At 42.4% G+C, this 19096-nt stretch overlaps 2 protein-coding genes across 17 annotated transcripts in view; one reads left to right on the top strand and one right to left on the bottom strand.

Annotated features, from left to right (window-relative positions):
- The window catches only part of CLCN3 (chloride voltage-gated channel 3), a 76454-nt gene extending 61818 nt beyond the window's left edge, over positions 1 to 14636 (bottom strand). For 2 of the 3 annotated variants that reach the window (XM_052778981.1, XM_052778995.1), the window contains exon 1: positions 14501 to 14634. The gene's annotated coding sequence lies outside the window, so the exon portion shown is untranslated. Of the gene's footprint in view, positions 1 to 14500 lie in introns of all 3 variants that reach the window. The other variant, XM_052779008.1, reaches the window with a different exon arrangement.
- NEK1 (NIMA related kinase 1) overlaps positions 14000 to 19096 on the top strand; it is a 53140-nt gene continuing 48043 nt past the window's right edge. For 9 of the 14 annotated variants that reach the window (XM_052778933.1, XM_052778898.1, XM_052778955.1 and 6 more), the window contains exons 1-3: positions 15893 to 16010; positions 18181 to 18329; positions 18406 to 18502. In XM_052778933.1, the coding sequence (XP_052634893.1) occupies positions 18213 to 18329; positions 18406 to 18502 (214 nt within the window). In that variant the 5' untranslated portion in view covers positions 15893 to 16010; positions 18181 to 18212. Of the gene's footprint in view, positions 14167 to 14708; positions 14815 to 15840; positions 16011 to 18180; positions 18330 to 18405; positions 18503 to 19096 lie in introns of those variants that run through there. The other 5 variants (XM_052778892.1, XM_052778883.1, XR_008233837.1 and 2 more) reach the window with 5 other exon arrangements.

The following is a 19096-nucleotide window of genomic DNA, read 5'->3' as shown; positions in this document are numbered from 1 at the left end:
TGGCAGGACTTGTGACCCCGTGGGGACCCACGCTGGAGCAGTCTGTGCCTGAAGGCCTGCAGCCCGTGGAAGGGACCCATGCTAGAGCAGTTCGTGAAGAACTGCAGCCCATGGGAAGGACTCACGTTGGAGCAGTTCATGGAGGACTGTCTCCCATGGGAGGGACCCCACGCTGGAGCAGGGAAAGAGTGTGAGTAGTCCTCCACTGAGGAGGAAGGAGCAGCAGAGACACCATGTGATGAACTGACCGCAACCCCCATCACTGTCCCCCTGCACCACTGGGAGGGGAGGAGGTAGAGAATCCAGGAGTGAAGCTGTGCCCAGGAAGAAGGGAGGAGTGGGGGAAAGGTGTTTTAAGATTTGGTTTTATTTCTCATTACCCTACTCCAGTTTGATTGGCAATAAATTAAGTTAATTTTCCCCAAGTCGAGTCTGGTTTGCCCCTGATGGTAATTGGTGAGTGATCTCTCCCTGTTCTTATCTTGACCCACGAGCCTTTTGTTATATTTTCTCTCCCCCGTCCAGCTGGGAAGGGGATGATAGACTGGCTTTGGTGGGCACCTGGGGTCCACCCAGGGTCAACCCACCACAGTGAAGTATAGCCAAACCGGTTGGCCAATATCAAGAGTTACTAGCGGAGGTCAGACAGACAGCTTTCCCATATTGGCAAATGGCTCAGCCTTCTACGTAAGTTACGTAGAAAAAGGATTGAAAAATGAAGCAACAAGGTTTGCTGTGTAGCTGCAGATGGAATTCTCAGCACCGTGCAGCTGGGTGATAACACAAGATAAAATTCTGTACAGATAAATACAAATCACGTCACTTGGCGAGGGGGCAGCACAACCAATCCCAACTTATCTTATAAAGCAATGGGCTCTGACCTGACTACTACCATTCACAAATGTAGTAATAAAGTTACAAGAAAGAGCTCAGCATGCACTAGCAGTCCCCAAATTAACGTGATACAAGAATTACCAGTTAAGAGAGAGAACTTCATTAAAACTCTGTATAAATCCACAGCTTGTCCACACCTGAAATACTTTACATAATGCCAAAAGTCCAGAAAGATTACATAAGAGCTGAAACGGTTTACAAAAGAGCACAATGATAATGGAGTACACATTAGCTTTCCTTCTACAGGGCAACAAAATGGATCAGGACTTTTTGGTCTGAAAAAGATGTAATGTAGATGACAACACAATAGATGTCAGCAGAATCACAAGTGGCATGAAGAAAGTGAAAAGCCTCCGTTGCTTTTAGGTAGTCCCTATGTGTTATAATGAAAGTGATGAGGTGACAAACAGAGAAAAAAGGGCTGATTCTTCACACAGCATGTAGGGAAGGGGTGTAATTCTTTGCCACTTTTCAGAAATATGCAATGGTTCATAAAGCAGCCTGACAAATTCACAGAAGAAAAAAAAAAAACCATTAAAAGCTATTAAAGGTGACACCTCTGGTGGAAATGCTGGAGGCTAGGAGAGCATTCTGCAGATGTGCATATGTTTATTCTGTTCTTATACTCTTCCCTAGAGATCTGTTATTGGGCAAGACAGATCCGTTTGGCTTTACCCATTCTTATTTCCTTTAAAAAAATTATTTAGAATATTTACAATTTAAAACATACTCTTTCTTCAAATAAATTTCTTCCATTCATCTTTATGTGAAAAGTCTTAATATTCTACCATTTTACAGGCACTGAGAAAAGCTTCTGAATGAACAGCCAAAAAAAATTCAGTCATACGATGAAGCATATCCTATTTGAAAATACAGTTGCTTACACCTGGAAACAATGGAAGCATCTCCATTTTTTCCCCCAAATAGATCAGATCACAATTTATAATTTATTCAGAAGCTATACTTGAAACTGTTCAACAGATACTAACTTTTCACACACGGTAATTTTTGGCATTCCCAATAAAACAGTACCTACAAAGAACATGCCCAAGAAAAAGTCAGATCACGAATAGTCTGACTATTTCATTACCATGCTCACAGAAAGTCCTGTTAACATCACTCTGCCTGTACCAGCTGGGTACTATCATAAATGGAAACCACAGAGCTCAGCTGAAATGAGACTCTGGGACTTCCAAGAAGTGTTTCCACTCACTGCATCATTCGTCACCTTCTTCCACCTGCTCCATGCACCAAAAATTATATTCTAGACTCTCATCTGCCAATTGGCCTCCTGCCTGAGTGAAATCTTTGTTACTTTTACATTCATCTGATTTTTCCTACATTCTGATGAGGTTTGCAAGGAGATAGAAAACTCTCCTGCCTTGTCCATAAAAGTAGCACTAGAATACAAAAAGCACAAGACACAAACCCCTCCCTCAAGCACATTGTAAGTTTTAGTCTATTGTGTCCTCTTCCTGTTGTATATGTGACATTTTTAATAGTTATTTTTTTTATTTATGTAGTAATCTTCATTACAAAGGAGAAAACAATTAACAAGCAAGAGAAAGACCACTGTTGAGTTAGCAATCACAAAAAGTTGTTTGTAAATGTATCAAAACAACAAAGAGGTAGCAAATCTAGACCCCAAGAGTACTACCACTTCTGTGAAGAGAAATAACTCTCCCTTTGGATGTCTTTTAAATCACTTCAGATAAATGTCAGGGCAGTGGATTACAGATATTAAATCTTCCCATAACTGCAAAAATGCTTTCAGCCTGGGCTACAATAGAAAGGAAAGTTTCATCAATTAGTCAGTAACTGACAAACAAAACCACAGACTCTCCAGAGCCAGACCAAGCATACTGGGAAGAATCCCCACATCATCTCTGCACAAACGTGATTCCACATGCCAACTCCTCTGGCACATACGTGCCTACAGTTACATGATAGGCATGAAACTACAGGCCTTCTCTTCTTGTTTTGAAACACTGTGTGTCTCCTGCTGCAGAAGTATCGCTGCTGACAGACCTCTCCAACAATCAAGCAAACCTGTAACACCAAACCATTCATTTTGAGGACCCGAACCAAGATTCTTAAGAACTGTACATTAATTCTCCACATTCCCAGAGACTCAAGTACCCCAACTGCTTCATATCTGATACTGTTACAGATACTGCTTTACAGCTGCATGCAGTAATGGCAGGAATGCAGGAAACTAAGATAATGAGAAAGGTAACTGTTCAAAAAGCTTCACATAGGACTAAAATTTTACTTCTTGAGAGCATGTCAGTCACTAATTTGTCCACCACTACCTGCAATTAATGGCGGGGAGGACAGCTTAGGTCAACATACAACAGATTTCCTTGTATGCCTTTAACAAAACGGCTTGTTTAACAAACTAGGATACAAAGTTAGGGACACACTATCTTGAGCTGTGTTAAACGATTCAGACAACTTAAAAGTGTATGCTCATGTGACTTTAAAACACTGTTAGCAGGTAAGAGATCTGCCTCACTTGAGTGAAGGAAACCGAGTGACATAGACACAGAGAGTAGACTCCTCCTCAGAAAGAGATTGCTGTTCCCAGTAATAATAAAGAAAAGGAAGAGCCAGGAAAATGTTTTTTCTATGGCTACAACAGCCAGAAGAGAACCAGTATTGTGCCTAACCCAGTCTGGTGCAGATTAACCTTTGCAGATACTGGAAGAGTGCATTCATACATGAGAGCCTGCACAAATGCTTATGGAGTTGTGAAGACAGAACTAACCAGCCAACTTGCCATTTTATAATGTCAGATTCATTCCACAGATTGCCTGCCCTATCCAAACAGGCACTAAAAGGCAAGTGGGAAAAGATGAAAGTTACTCGAGAAATTGCAAACGGGGAGAAAAGGCACTGCTTGAATGCTAGCCAAACCCAATATCCTGAAAAAGCAAACAAAAAATCCTATACCAGATTCCCAACAACCACTATTTACAGTAAAAACATTTAAGTAATAAACCTTTTTTTTCAACCTAGACTACTGTAAAAACACAAGAGACATTACAAAGGATTAATGAGAACATTAAAGATATTACATGTAACTTATTTCTGTTAAGTATCATAGTTTTGATCCAGAGTCCAGTCCAGATACCGCAGAAAGCAGACTCAAAACCGTTTCAGATCATCCTTGAAAAAAACAAAAATAGTGAAGTAATGCACTGTAAGAATAAAGAAAAGAAAATCTAAGGAACATTCAGGGAGTTCTTGGAACGGGAAAGGAATTTGACTCAACTCACAAAAAAGGTTGCAACTAAACCATCACGCTTCCATTACTAAGGTATTTCCAGAATGTCCTGACCCATCAAAACTCTTCTACAAAGCAGGTTAACAGAGAAGCCTCTGACACTAAAAAAATTAAACAACAACAACAAAAAAACCCAAACAAAACCAAAGATGACACAGCTAAAGCAGGATGTCTGTCTTGTTATGACTAGGGAGAGGGAAGAAAGTAATAAGCATACAGGTATATTGAACTGTGAAAGAGCTATTTAAATACAGTGCAGGCAGGAACTACATAGGTAAAGGAGAACAGCACAGAAACAGCTACATTTGTAGTGGAAAAAGCATATAAGGCTATTGCAGTTTTCTGCACAGTCTAGTACCTCAGGCACTTTTCTGCTCTCAGATGTGACATCCTGCTTATCTTTCAAGCTCTACAAATAAAAGGTCAACAGAGAAGCGAGTCAGCTGAGGAAACCACTTCCAACAAGGTGAAGTGTCTCTGGAGAAGACAGAATAGGACAGTAAGAAGTCTGATTTACAGGACATTTGTTGTCTGGCAATCTGAGCAATCTGTAAATCTCTGGTATGTGCTCTTTTGTCCCATAAAAGCAAGTAGAAACATTCTTACATATCTCAAAGGGGTGGCAAGGAAACAAAGGCATCTAAGTTTGTTATTTCCCCAGGAGGGGAGGGGAGAGAAAACTTAAAAGTACTCTTCCAGATTCCAGACTACAAATCTGCGTTAAATAGTTGAAAGGAAAAAAAAAAGAAAAAGAAAAAAAAAAAGAGAGCGGACAATGTTGAAAATTGATGTTGTTAACAGTGTAATGTTCAATTTTTCTGTTCAGTACTAAGAACTAAAAGGCTGTCATCTGTCCCCTAACTCACACATACCTTCCTGCAAAACCTACACAAGGACAGTACCTAGTGAGAAATGCTATACAGACATAAAACAAAAGCAGATAAAATTAAAATTAAGAATAAAATCTTTACACATAAGAATGTGTTCTACAGTAGAGGAAATGTAGTGATAGCAATGAGTGAGTAGTCATTTGCTGAAAATTTTTGAAAAAAATGATAGGATTTTAAAGATTTTAACTGGTAACCTTCAAAAATGATTATTTATTATAGTCAGGAGTTCTATACATATCATCTTATTAAGCAACTACCATACACTTCAAGAACAGGTAAAAACATTCCCCACACCCACAGTTAAATTAAAATTCCAACATATATCCCAAATATATATGTCAGAACAACTGCCCAAAAAATGGAAGCAGCCAAGACTAGCTTTGAACACTTAATTTCAAACCTCCCATAGTACGCTAATTTAAAATAGTACACTGCCAGTTTTTTTTTTAAATGAGCCTGCCCTTCAGAAAGAAATTTTGAGCTCACAAATGATAAGCCTTTTACAGCAGTTTTAAAACAAAAGCCATGTTGTGCCCATTCTTCCATCCTTAGCCTCACCAGTGTCAAAATTACATTCCCATTTTCATCGCAGCCCCAGCATATCTAGGGTCAATTTATTTATTTTGTCTGTGACGAGTGATGTTCTCATCTTGTTTAACAATCTTCACATCTTCCAAACTTCAGGTTTGGAAAAGGGGTGAATGAATTGCGAGGAATTTCTCAATGTAATGTTTAGATCACTAGCAGACTTATTTCTTCATAAAAAGGCTCAAAACCCCTTACACTTCAAATACAACACAGAAGGGAAAATAAGTGAAATAGCAGCTTTTGTGAACTTTCTCAAGTCATCCTAGACCACAAAAATTCTTAAGGATACTCAAGAACCCAAATTGTTAAAAATTAGGGAATGCATATGGTAACCTTATAAAAATAAATACACAGAAGATCATTCTCTGTAGCATTCAAAAAACCCCATCTGAAACTAACTTAATTGATGTCCAGAATAGTACTGCTCCTATTGCAGCCATTTAGTGAGAAAGGTTCTTGGTCAATTTTTAGGTCATATTTAGAAAAACGAGGGAGCACTGCCAGTTAACTGAAGCTACTTGAGTTTTAAAAAAACAACAAAAAACCCCAAACAAAACTAAAAAAACCACTATTTGAGTTTATGTAGTAGCTACTCTTGGAATATAAGAGTAAAAGTCAATTTCCAAAAATATACATATATAAAATTTAGTCTAGTTCCATTCACAGCTACTTCCAAAATAAAATTAATGTCCAAGGAGGAGAGAGACACATACTCGAGTATTCTCTAAACAAAAAAGAAAACAAGGACAAGCACAGAAACACATAGACTAAACTACATGAAAAGTTAATACTTGTAAAGCATGAAGACGATCTTAGCTTTAAAACGACAAGACTCAAATCTACTTTCTAGATTCTACTGAATCTTACCAGTCTTAGTTATAAAAGCTTAATATAACATAACAGCCTGAAAAGTTTTTTCACTTTTATGATACATACCAGTACAGAATATCACCACTATATCTGATGTTCACAAAAGCAAAATCAATAATAAATACTGATTTTTTGATAGCACTTTTTAATCTTCTCAGCTTTAAAAAAAAACCCAAAAAACCAACGGAAAACTGTCACCCTAATTACAGGATGAATACTGAACTCATGCTTCTAGTCATATGATTTCAAACATTAAAGGCATTGACTTCAGTTTGTAGAAAGTATTAAAAACTACTTCATGTCCACTCTCTAAAATGTCTTAACAACTAAGGCTATGGCTAGCCATAGTTGTGACAGCTGAAGACTTGTACCACCTAGCACAAAGATATTAGCCTACGTGATTGAAGGGATTGCTTCTTTCCCATTCATCAAGTTACTAATGTGAATACTCTTTAATTTCTTTCAACCCAAACTGGCTGAATTAGCTAAAAACGAAGATTTAAATTTACTCACCTAACCTCATTTATTGATACATTAGAAACAACTCTGCTATCAGAGTTGAAGAGTAGTCTCCCACACAGGCCCAGTAATAAGCAGCTACATGAGTGGTAAGGTCTTTAACGGGTTTGGGGTTTTTTAGTTAGGGTTTTTTTGGGTTTGGGTGTTTGGTTTTTTCTAATTATTAAGAACATAATCCCTTAGCATGAACCTGAACTAGATATAAAAGCAAATATAACTCAAAAGCCTAAGCTTCACAGGCAAGTACTGATCCTTAGCCAAGTCATGGTAAACAACCGTGTCCATGGCTGCTACTTCAGTGCAAGCCTAAAATACCTGCAAGATACCGTTTCTAAACTAATGTGTCAGTACCTATAGCTGCAAATATCCCATCCAGCAAAGAAAAGATGGAGAGTACCCTTAGCAAAAAAACCCTCTGGTGTTCCTTTTGTGTTCGTATTCAGATGAGACTAACACTGAAATTAGTTAGGACAACTGAAAGGTAAAACCCATACTCCTCTTTTGAAGGGCAGGAAATACGACTGTAGGTTCCAGTGTAGACAACATAACTTTTGTCTGTTGAGTCTTTGGCCATGATGCTCTGTCCTTGTTTTAGCTGGGATAGAGTAGCTAGTATAGTGTTATGTTTTAGATTTAGTATGAGAAGAATGTTGATGACACACTGATGTTTTCAGTTGGTGCTAAGTAGTGTTTACACTAAGTCAAGGACTTTTCAGCTTCTCATTCATGCCCAGTCAGCAAGAAGGCTGGAGGGGCACAAGAAGTTGGGAGGGGACACAGCCAGGACAGCTGACCCAAACTGGCCAAAAAAATATTCCATACCATGTGACATCACGCCCAGTATACAAACTGAGGGGAGTTGGCTGGGGAGGAGTGGATCGCTGCTCGGGAACGAACTGGGCATCAGTCAGTGATTGGGTAAGCAATTGCATTGTGCATCACTTGTTTTGCATATTTCAATTATTTTTTTATTATTATTACCATTATTATTTTCTTCCTTTCTGTCCTATTAAACTGTCTTTATCTCAACCCACGAGTTTTACTCTTTTTTTTCCTGATTTTTTCCCCCATCCCACTGGGTGGCGGGGAAGTGAGTGAGCAGCTGCGTGGTGCTCAGTTGCTGGCTGGGGTTAAACCACAACATGCTCACTTTCTGTTTGATGAAAAGACACAGCAACAGCGTGCAACCTTATCTTTACAGTTTTTAAAGGATTTTGCTCCTTTTGAACGTGGACTTGTGTTGCAGTCATCTGAGGGATACACAAACAATGGAGTATAGCTTTTACATACCACCAGAATGACCAGAAGTCTTGTTATTTATACTACAGTTCTTTATCTTTTTGGAGAAATGCACTGAACAGTCCTTCGCTATGTGCACAGATCCGTAAGTTCAGGGTCACACCTGAGTTACGTGCCTTTCAGATAATTTCATTCAAGTTTTCATGCATTTGTATCCAAATGATCTGAAACTACTCAAGGAACAAAAAAACCCCTTTAATATAAAGGAAGTAAGGAGACCATCACAGAAAAGAGGCTCTGTGAGCCAGGACCAAGGGCATATGACAGCACTGACTCCAGCAGAAAGAGAAGCACATGAAAAGTATTCATTCTTGACAGGCAAAATTATAATTCAGGGTTGTCAAACTGGAATCTGAAAAAGCACCATTATCCCCATTTTAACTCTACACATCTTCTTGATAACAACAGCTTCCATAGATTTTTAAGGTCTTTGTTCTGAAGTCCAATTTCTTCATAAACACACAAAAGCCCATGAAATCAAGGAAAAAAAGTCCTACCGAGTTCTCCAAAGTACAGCACAGGCACAGGACCACTGCTTACGAAATCTTGTGGGGACCCCTGGTGGTTCCTCTTCACTTACTCTCCCTACTCCCGATTTTCAAACTTCAAAGTGAAGAAAATAGCAGCTAATGAGGAACCCATTCGCTGTACTCTGGTTAGAAATGACAAGTCTTTGGCCATCAAGAGATCAGAAAAGCCAGAAACTCTTCTTGGTATGTCTAACAGACAGATAAACTGACAGATGCACTGTGTAGAGCTGTTCAAACTTCAAAGCTATGAGCCCTGATAATAGGCTTGCTCTTTTTCTTGCTCTAGATCCTCTCAAGCAGCAGTGTTAGGGTTACAAGGTGAGCAAAGACTGAAGCGATCTGCAATCAATGCCAGGATCTGGCTCATGGCTGACCTTCTTGGCTCTAACTAGACAGAAGCCACCTCGTTTTTGTAACTATAGCATATCCAACCATTACTGATTGCCATTCTGGTCATCTTCAAAGGATGAAACAAATAAATAAATCTGTCAAGAAATATCTGTGAATCTCTGATGTTAATAAATAAGATTGTTAATGGCTTCTTTCTGCTTTTTAATAAAAACATATATGCTAATCAAAGGAGGTAAACCCCCCCCCCCCAAAAACCCCAAACAAAAAAAACCCAAAGGCAGTGAAGCCCTACGTGCACAAACACCACCAAAAGTGAAGTATTCACTAAATCAAATGTGTTAGCAGTTCTGAATGCACAGCAAGTTCCCCTCACTTGAATATTCTTCTCTCCAGCTGTAAAACTTAATTTTAGAAGTTGTACTTGCCAACCAGCCAACTATGCGTACTTTGTCAGGATCTACAGATGGCAGACAATTTTCTGGCAGCAGAGTCTAGAGGGAAATTATTACTGTTAAATAGTGGTATCAAGTTGAAAGCAAGAATCAAGGTGGATATTTTATGAGGAAAAAAAGAAAGCGACTTCATGGGAGATTTTTAATTTTGAAAATTACAGAGAAAAGATTCAGCAATACTTTACTAAAAGGCTTCTAGCTAACAGAGTACACAAGAAGGTCTTAAATGTGTTACATAACCACAGAGATGAGGTCATTTCACGGGCTTCATAAATCAAATTTATTAAAAAATAATCCACCCCTATCCAAAGAACCAAAAGGGTTTGTGTTTGTTTTTATGGGGTTTTTTGTTTTTGGGGTTTTTGGGGGTTGTTTTTTTTTTAATTTGTTAGAGGAATAAACATTGAGATTTTTGTAATTGTGGTAATAACATGAATACTCAGTTGCACAGGTTGTTAGGTGTCCTCAAGTGTTCTGCACTCTTATAAGCCTTGTTGGGTAATTTAAAAGAATATTCATGTCTCAGCACAAAACAGAAGAAAACTAATAAGTCTGCAAGACTGATAATAATTTTGAGTTTTTACTTGTTCTTTCTTGTAGTGTTCCATATGAGAATAGAAGTTTTCTGCAAGACAAGCAGCAAAAATAATTTAAAAAAATCTTTAGTTTCCTTTCCTAGAGATACCCCCTTTGGAAATTTGTAGATTCACTTTTCAGAATCAGAAAATGAGCCTGTTTGGAAGCATATGGAGAACTGCATTTTCCCCCCCCCAACACATACACAAGAGACAAATTAATAACAGAGACCTCAGGGGAAAAGCTGCAGTAGATCAAGAACTGCAGATAACACATCAAAACCAACAAATCTGGCAGAGAACACTAATTTGGAGATTAGAAGGAACTCAAACACAATCTTATCTTTCAGGAAAACGAGTACTTGAATTTTAACTGGCAGGATGTCAAAATATTAAGTCACCTCAGGAGCTCTATCTATAAGTTAAACGTATTACTGAATTGAAATTACATTTTTACTATTTCAATTAGGAAACATTTCTTCATTATACTGTATTGCAATATGAACATGCAAAATGCATATTTGAGTACCTCCTCTTTCGTGTGCTTTTTAGAGAAATGTATCAAAATATACCAAAAATAAGAAAAAAAGTAACAGCAAAGGTTATTTTTATCAAAGGGTCAGTGCTTGAGGACTGAACTTAATTCACTTTTTCATTTACTATTCCTTCTTATCCTCCCAAAGTAAGCACAGAGTCTAATCCTGTAACTGGAAAGCCTAAGCAAAATGCTTAACAAACAAAAAAGCTGAATGTCTAGAAAGCTCAAGGGGAAAGTTCAACACTCTGCAAGTCATTTAAAAAAACCACTGGTACCCCCTATGAAGTTATAAATTCTCTTCCTTCCATTCATTTGCAGGAGTACATATCCAAGACTACTTACTAGGCAACACAAACAAATAAGGATACTCTGGATTTAAACAGATTTACAACTATTTTAACAGCTTTGTCTAGAATTCTTTCTATTATGCATGAAACCCAAGAACTACTTTGTCAACTCTCTTCTCTGATAATAACAGGTATTATCAGCTCATTAAGTGTAACCACCATCTCAACGTTTTATGTTGATTTTTCAGTTTCTGTCTTTCTAAAGCACAACACATGTCCCAGCAAATGCTATTTTTACAGTCCGTTTACAACCCTCAGAATTAATTTAAATGAGCATTGTTTTGTCTAAATGTTATTCTCGCAGATGATTTTATAAAGGCTTCCAAAAGTAGAAAACAATTTTCAAGTTAAACAGCTATAAAAATTTATAATTGTAAACTTTCTAATATTCCAAGCATCTTCAGTTTGCAAAGCTTGGCATATAAACAAGCACGAAGTACTATGTAGCAGAGCCTGGAGCTGCATACCTCATTCACTAGCAGAGATAAAAACATGGCCTGACACCTGAACAGCTTTAGGAAGCCAGCCAACAGAAAACCTGCACTTTCAGGTTATGACATAAGGGAAAGACTGACGTGGGGAGCACAGAATTGGGAACTTGCTCTCGGAGCACGCAGGTATAAAGTTGAAATCTTAGTTTGGGGAAAATGAGGAGGGAGGGTGTATAAGCAGTTTCATGCGCTTGACCACTGCCACTGCTGACCGCCTTCAGAGATTACCGGGTTACTGCTGCTGCCAAGGAGGTGCCAAAGCAAGTTTAGGAACATGCAACCTAGAGTCTGAGAATTAGGAAATTAACTCTTCAAACAACTTGAACTGGCACTACCATTTCTGGCACAAATCTCTTCAACAGTACAACTTCTATCCCACTTTTTTATTATGATCAAGTTAAAAATATCCCTACTACCAACTCATTATACAACTTTACCCTGAAAACTTGATCTGCACAGTAACACCTATCCACGTGCACACAAAGTCACTTAAATAAGGGGAGGGAAAAAAAATTCGGAATGTTCTTAGAATGCCTTTTGGCAACGGTTATGAACTTGGAACAGTTGTCCCAGCTTTAGTGCTTACATTTAAAGAATGCAACTCTGCTGTTCAAATACCAAGGTAAGACACACACACACAGAGCCCCCAAAGGCCCAAAGCAAACTGGGGGAGGGGGGAAGCTAAAGCATATATTCAGTGAACGGGAGAACATGTATTACACAGCTAGACCCAGCTGTTCATAGAATAACCAGCGCACAGCAGGTTCTCACTTGCAGGTTACTGAAAAATCAGTTTGTGACAAACATTAAGTGTGGAAGAGAGCACAAGAGGAAGTACCAACATAGTTGCGAGAGAAAAATGCAGGCAAACTCATAAAATAAAGTGGCTCAGAGCAATGTAGTCACGAAGAGCAAAGACCAACAGCTTCAAACGTCTTTCCCAGTTGAGGATTTGGATAGGCTTGTTCTTATTACAAGTCAATATCAAGTGAGAGAGAGAGAGAGAAGAGATTTACCCCAGGATTACTTCAAATTGCAAGTATGCACCACACGGAAAACAGCAGTATTGTAAACCACCCACAGAGAGGATGCCATAAAGATTTGGGCAAGGACAGCCTTGGGAATCATAGAACAAGGAAAATACATTTCTAGAAATCTTGCAATACACATTGTGTACGACATCTACTATTGTGAGGCAAAGAATTTTTAGGACTGGGATACCAATATTAACAGCAGCAAACAAGAAACAAGCTCCATTTTTCTGGGCACTATATACCTTTTATTTTCACAGGTGTTGCAGACAGATGCAAAGTCATTTTGTTTTAAGCTAGCTGCAGTTTTCCCACAGTAGAACTGCTCCCCATTTTGACAACTCAGAGTACTGAGCAGCAAGTTTACATCTGCTTGCCAACCAAAGAGACAAGACATCAAATTTAAAGCAGTTAGCCAGTGTAAAACTTTTATCTTAGAAAAAATGATAGTGACAGTTGGTGCATTATCTAGGGCCTTATTTTACTTCGCAAAGGTATGTTTCCTATAATGCATGAATGATTTTTTTTTTTAATTTTACATTACAGCATATTGACGTTTCCTTAACTAGGGAAACAGTATTGATAACTATCTGCTTTCAAATCTGTCACGCCAACACCTCTTTCATTCAAACAGCTGTTTTTGCAAAGAAGCACCTATGTTGCCAAGGGATACAGAACATAAAACCCTTCACAGGTACACCAAGAAGAAAGGCACCTGGAAGCAAAAAGTACCAATACATCCGACACTTAAATAATCAATGAACTTAATTTCTTTCACAAACTCTGCACCATAAACTTCAGAGGTCCAACAACCTCAAAAAGGAGGTGCAACTCCTGAAACCCAAATGATTACCATTTTGGGACATCTTTCCAAAAATATTTTTCAGGGCCTGTTCTAACACAGTTTAGCACCAGAAACATTTTTAATTTGCTTTTAAGGCCTTGTTTTACCTAGTTCGGTACTTTAAAGTGTGACACAGCAAATTTACTATTCAACACCGAACATATTTCACAATCAGCACATGGTTTTCCACTGTCACGCTTGCCACTGTTCATTTTAGGTGAGAACGGATACATACTTGTTTTACAGTCAGCTCCACGTTTTTGGATAGGGAAGGGAAGGATTTTGAACAAGTAGGGAAGACAGTCTGAAAGAATGCAATCAATGTTCGGTTTTAACCTCGCTGACCCGCACCCTCCTCATTTACTTAGGAGGCTCCAAGAAAAGCCCATTATCTCCCTCTCTTGTGTAACAGCAGCCTTACTAACCAAACCTGTGAGCCAACATAAGGCGAGCAACTCGGGCAGAACAACACTTCTAACGCCGTTTACGTGGGGAGGAGACTCTGGATGTTCCCAGTCGCAGAGCCCCTCGGTTTTCCGTAGGCGAACGGGAGCTGCCACAGAAGAACACCGACATCGGGTGACAAAAGATCACAGGCTGTGTAAGTGGGCAGGGCACGCCCCCTCACCCCGGCCTTTCCCCTTTCGGGGGAGGAGGACAGGTAAGTTGAGGGGTGGGCGAAGAACCGCCATTTCTGCCCCTTCCCGCCTCCCGGCCGCAAGACGAAGCGGTCTCGCTGACGAGAGCGCAGCAGCCGCTCCGCGGGCGGGCCCTGCGGCGGGGGCTGCCATCTCTTCTCTCCTCTCCTCTCCTACCCCGCCGCGCCGCGCTCAGGCCGGAGCCGCCACTTCGGCCCCGCTCGCTCGCTCGCTCGCTCCGACGCCAGCGGGCAGGACCGAGCGGCCCGCCCGCGGCCCCTCCTGTCACGTCGCGGTGCCGCGGTGCCTGTCCCGCGCCGTGGCCCTGAGCCGAGGGGAGCCGAGCCCCGCCCCTACCTGTCCGGGTGGCGCCGCCTGCTGCTCCCCGGGGAGGCGCTGGCTCATCCTCCTGCGGCGGCGGGGCGGGGTCGCCGAGACGCCGCGGACACCGGCTCGGCCCCCGGCCCAACGGTCGCTCCGCCAGCCGCCCCGCCCCCTCGGCCTGGGGGGCGGGGCTTCCTGCCACGCACGCGCGCCGCCGTCGCCGTCGCTACTTCCGGTTCCCGCGGTCCGCCGCCGACACGGGTCCGTCCCTCCACCTCGCCCGCACGCGCGGAGGGGCGTGGCCTCTCGGCGGCCGCTGAGGGGAGCGGCCGTTAGGCGCGTGCCCAGTGAGGGGGGGGGGGCAGGTCAGTGCTGCAGCCGCTTTTCTGCTCCGCTGCAGTGCCGCTGGCCCGGCCCGCGCTCCGTCGCCGGGCTCCCTTCCGCGTCGGAGGCGGCCCTTTCTGTGAGGGGCGGGTTACGGCCCCGGGTTACAGTTGGCCGCTGCGCAGGGCGGGCGGGCGGCAACGGGGCAGCGGGAAACCGCCGTGCTTCGGAAGGGGCGGAAGGCGGTTTCCCAGGGACGGGAGGTGGGTCGGTACATCGCAGCATCGTTTGGCTTCTGGCGAAACCACGGCGCGCCTGAAGTGTCAGGGGCACCGCGCGCTCCACCTTACGTAGAGTCCCGAGAGCTTAAAAACGTTGTTGGTCCACAGATGAAACGCAGATCGCGGGCTGAGCTGCTGCGGTCTCTCAGGCCGAGGCGGGCACCAGGCATCTCGGTGCCTGCCAAGGTACTGGGGCCGGTAAAGAGTTTGCTTAGCGTTCCTCGACGGGATGGATGTTCCCGCAAAATACTGCAGCAGGTTAGGTTTTTGGTTTTTTTTTTCCCCAAGGAAAAAATGATAAAATACCCGCAGGTTCGTTTAGGTAAAAGGCTGACAAGTCTGAGCGGCGCTTTGTAGCGGGCGTGCGGGGTGGCGGATCGAGACACTTAAGACCGAGAGAGAGCGAGCGCTGCGAGTCCCAAGCATTCCCTCGTACGTGCCGTTGGCTCGCCCTTTCGGCTGGGGAGCAGAGGAACCACAGAAGCCACCTGGGAGCCAGCCGCCCTGCGCAGCGTCACGCTCCCCGCGAAGGTTTGAGCACAGCCCCGCTGGGACCCTACAAACCCCGCCCCGGGGCAGTCCCTGAGGAGGCGCCGGTGCCAGGCTGCGCGCTCTCGCGGGTCGTCGTTGTTTCGTGGAAGACTGATAGCCGGGTTTGGGGTTTTTTTTTTTTATTTCCCCCTCCCTTAAACGCAAACGCGCGCCGCCCGCCTGCCCGCCCCGCCCGTCACGTGACTCCCGGCCGTGCGGTTACCACGGTGAAGCACCGCTAACGCGGGAAAGGGCGGTCGAGCGCATCTGCTGCCCCGCCTTGCCACAGGCCGCCCAATGGGAGTCGAGCTGCGGGGCGGGCCTGCCAATAGGGACTGAGGGGGCGGACCCGCGGCGGGCGTGAGGCTCGGTGGAGCGGCCGCGGCCGTGGCAGGCGCAGCGGGGAGGTATGCCGGGGTGGGGATGAGGCGGGCGGGGCGCGGGGCCGCCCCTCTGCGGGGCTGGCGGTGGCGGCACCCGCAGCAGCAGTAGCAGCAACAGCTGGCGGGGCCGGGCCGGGCCGCCTCTCTCAGTCGCCCTGAGGCGGGGGAGGGGGTCCCCGGGCGCGCTTCTCGCCCTGGCGCCAGTCTCGCCCCGGCTGTGTGGGGGCGGTGGCTTGGTGGGGCCTGGCTGAGGAGTGCGGCCCGGCCCGGCGCTTCGCTTAGCCCGGCGCCTGGCCTGGGGGCCTCTGCTGCCGCTGGGCTGGGGCTGGCGGGCACTGCGTGCTGCCTCTTTCCGTCCGCCTGGTCCTGGCCTGGCTGTGCGGTTCAGGTTTGTCTCCTCGCTTTCTCCGCGCCCAGCGGTCGGTTGGGTTGTCTTGGGGTGTGACTTGTGCCCCGCCGCACAAGCCGCTTTTGTGCCTGTCCGTGATGGATAAAATGACTTCTTGCCCAGGGCTTGAAAAGCCAACGCCCTGTCAGCGCTGATGTCCTTTCTCAAGACTTGTACTTGCTATGCCACGGGTAAAAATAAGCTATCTAACTCCTACAAAATTATCTCCCCTCTTTGACCGAACTGTCCCTTCTCGCCCACAGGCTGCTTATTGATCGTTTATATTCGCGCAGAACAGCGTGCAGTAGGAGCCCTAAGCTATGCCTAATGCAGCTGGTTTAGTGGTAGTACGACATAGGTTGTTTCATAAACAAAGCAGGAGTAGGAAGAGAACTTAAAGCCATATGAAGTTCAAATTGTGTCCCACCTGCTATGTTTTGCTATTGCCCAAAAGACAATATTGATGTTAATACTGAGTCTTCTTTTAGAAGTGCAACTTTATGCTAAACTATTTTTCTGTACTTCAAGGCAAAAAAAACCCAACCAAACCACCAAGACATTGCAGGCCTGTCATTTTCACTTTTTTCTTTCCTGGTAGTTATTTTGCAGAGAAGATTACTTTGGTTCTCTTGTGTTTTGACTTGCTATACTAATCAAGCTTATTCATTTTAGTCTGCTTTCATGGTAGGGGTCCTTCATCTTCCTGAGACTCTTTAGCAGCGTCTGTGTCTGGTGCATGGTGATTCTGTGACAAAAATATGACCCCAAATCAGGGAGAAGAGCCTCACCTGAGAAGTGCGTGAAGTATGGATCTAAGCTACTAGGGTCTCCTGTTGGAAGGAAGCTGGGTACAGGAAAGCACAAATGCTGCTAGTGCTCTCAAATGAGGCTCGGATGCAGAAAAGCTTAGGAACCTTTTGTCTTTTTCAGCTTATGGAAACTTCTTCAGGGTACGGAAGTTCTTTCTACTGTAGAAAAGATGGCCTGTTAGTCCACCATGAATTTGTTTTGACGTTTGTCACTTTGGTCTTTGTTTTGCCAATTTTCTTTGCTGTTCTGACACTTCTCTAAATTGCTGTACCTTCCACACACATTATTTTTATCAAAGTTTTTTAATATAGAACCTTCAACACAATCAACATTCAGCTGAGTAATCTGTTTAATCTCAAAAGGTAGTCGAAGTGGTCATTTGTAATGAATTTATTTTATATGCAACATGGAAAAATAAATTACCTAAGTTTTCAGTCAGAATTAATGTCACACCTTACTATATTGACTAATGATTCTAAACTTGATGGGGATCCAAAATTCAGTCCATTTCTGGCTTCATTATAGTGACTAACTTCCAAAATACTGGATTTATTGCTTCTTAAGAAACAACATGTAGGGATTTTTCTCCCCCCTACTATTATAGTTCTTCCAAGTAAAGGTGAATGAAAGATTGCTAACCAGGTGCTATAGCTCCATATGATGTTTGTGTGCTAGCTGAATCAGAAGTTATGGCACTGTGACTGCTTATCTTTTTTAAAGATAAAACACATCCTTTTTTTTTTTTTATACTATCTGTCAAGATGAAGGATTAAACCAGTTTTAGCGATGCAGCCCTTTTTCTACACCAAGTGAGCCAACTGTACCAATATAGAATTGAGACTAAGAGTAGATGATTTACTGAAAAGCTACAAAGCATGTGATGCAACTGAAGAGACAAATGGATTGATGTTTTGAGTAAAAAATAATGTAATGTGACCTGGCAGACTAGATGACTAAGTACAGCTAACTAAATCTGTTACGTGTTTTTTTGCCTAGTACTCAAGTAAGGATGCCTTAAGAAGATAACTATGGATAAATATATTAAAGTGCGAAAGATTGGAGAAGGATCCTTTGGGAAAGCAATTCTTGTCAAAGCTAAAGAAAATGGCCAACAGTACGTTATTAAAGAAATAAACATCTCTAAGGTGAGTGATTATTAATAATTACTGATCCATTCTTTTTGTATTTCTGTTCTCAACAATCATTATTTTCCTTCTGAAGATGTCAAATAAGGAGAGAGAAGAATCAAGGAGAGAAGTTGCTGTATTGGCTAACATGAAACATCCGAATATTGTCCTGTATAGGGAGTCATTTGAAGGTAAGATTAATTAGTACAGTAGAACCTGAAGTAATGACAGTAAGTGACAGTCTGTGCACTACTTACTGCATTTAGTTTAAAAGTCTGTGTGTTTTGTCTCTTTAATCAGTCTTTTTCATACTTTTGTTACTTATTTCAGTTCTTTTTGGTTGTGTTTTTTTCACAATTCCCCTGCACATTTAAAAATAATAGTACTTTTTTTAAAAAGTGCAACAATTAAACAGAAATGTTCCTGTGTCTTCCTTACATGCATCAATTTTGGTTGATGCTTAAATGAAAGGGTTATGTTCTCTTGTTTATCCAGAGTGTAAGTCTCCTTGAATACTTGTGTATACCCTAACGACTTGAATGCTTGTGTATGTTAAATATGAGTATGGTCTAAATTTGTGTATTGATAACCTAGCAAGAGCAATTTTATCTCAAAGTCTGTTGTCTTAGAATGCAGTCTTCAGTAATTGCAATTGTATCACTGCTTTCAGAGCTGGAAAAATAGATGGGACTGTTTACTTCATCAAGCTATGAAGGAAGGAGAATGTAATTCCACCTTGTTTTCACAGTGTATGTCTTGGGAAATGAGCAGAACAGATAAAAGAT

The sequence above is a fragment of the Harpia harpyja genome, chromosome 2, assembly GCF_026419915.1.
Source record: "Harpia harpyja isolate bHarHar1 chromosome 2, bHarHar1 primary haplotype, whole genome shotgun sequence".
In the NCBI taxonomy this organism is placed as follows: Eukaryota; Metazoa; Chordata; class Aves; order Accipitriformes; family Accipitridae; genus Harpia; species Harpia harpyja.
This window is presented reverse-complemented; position numbering and strand designations above follow the sequence as displayed.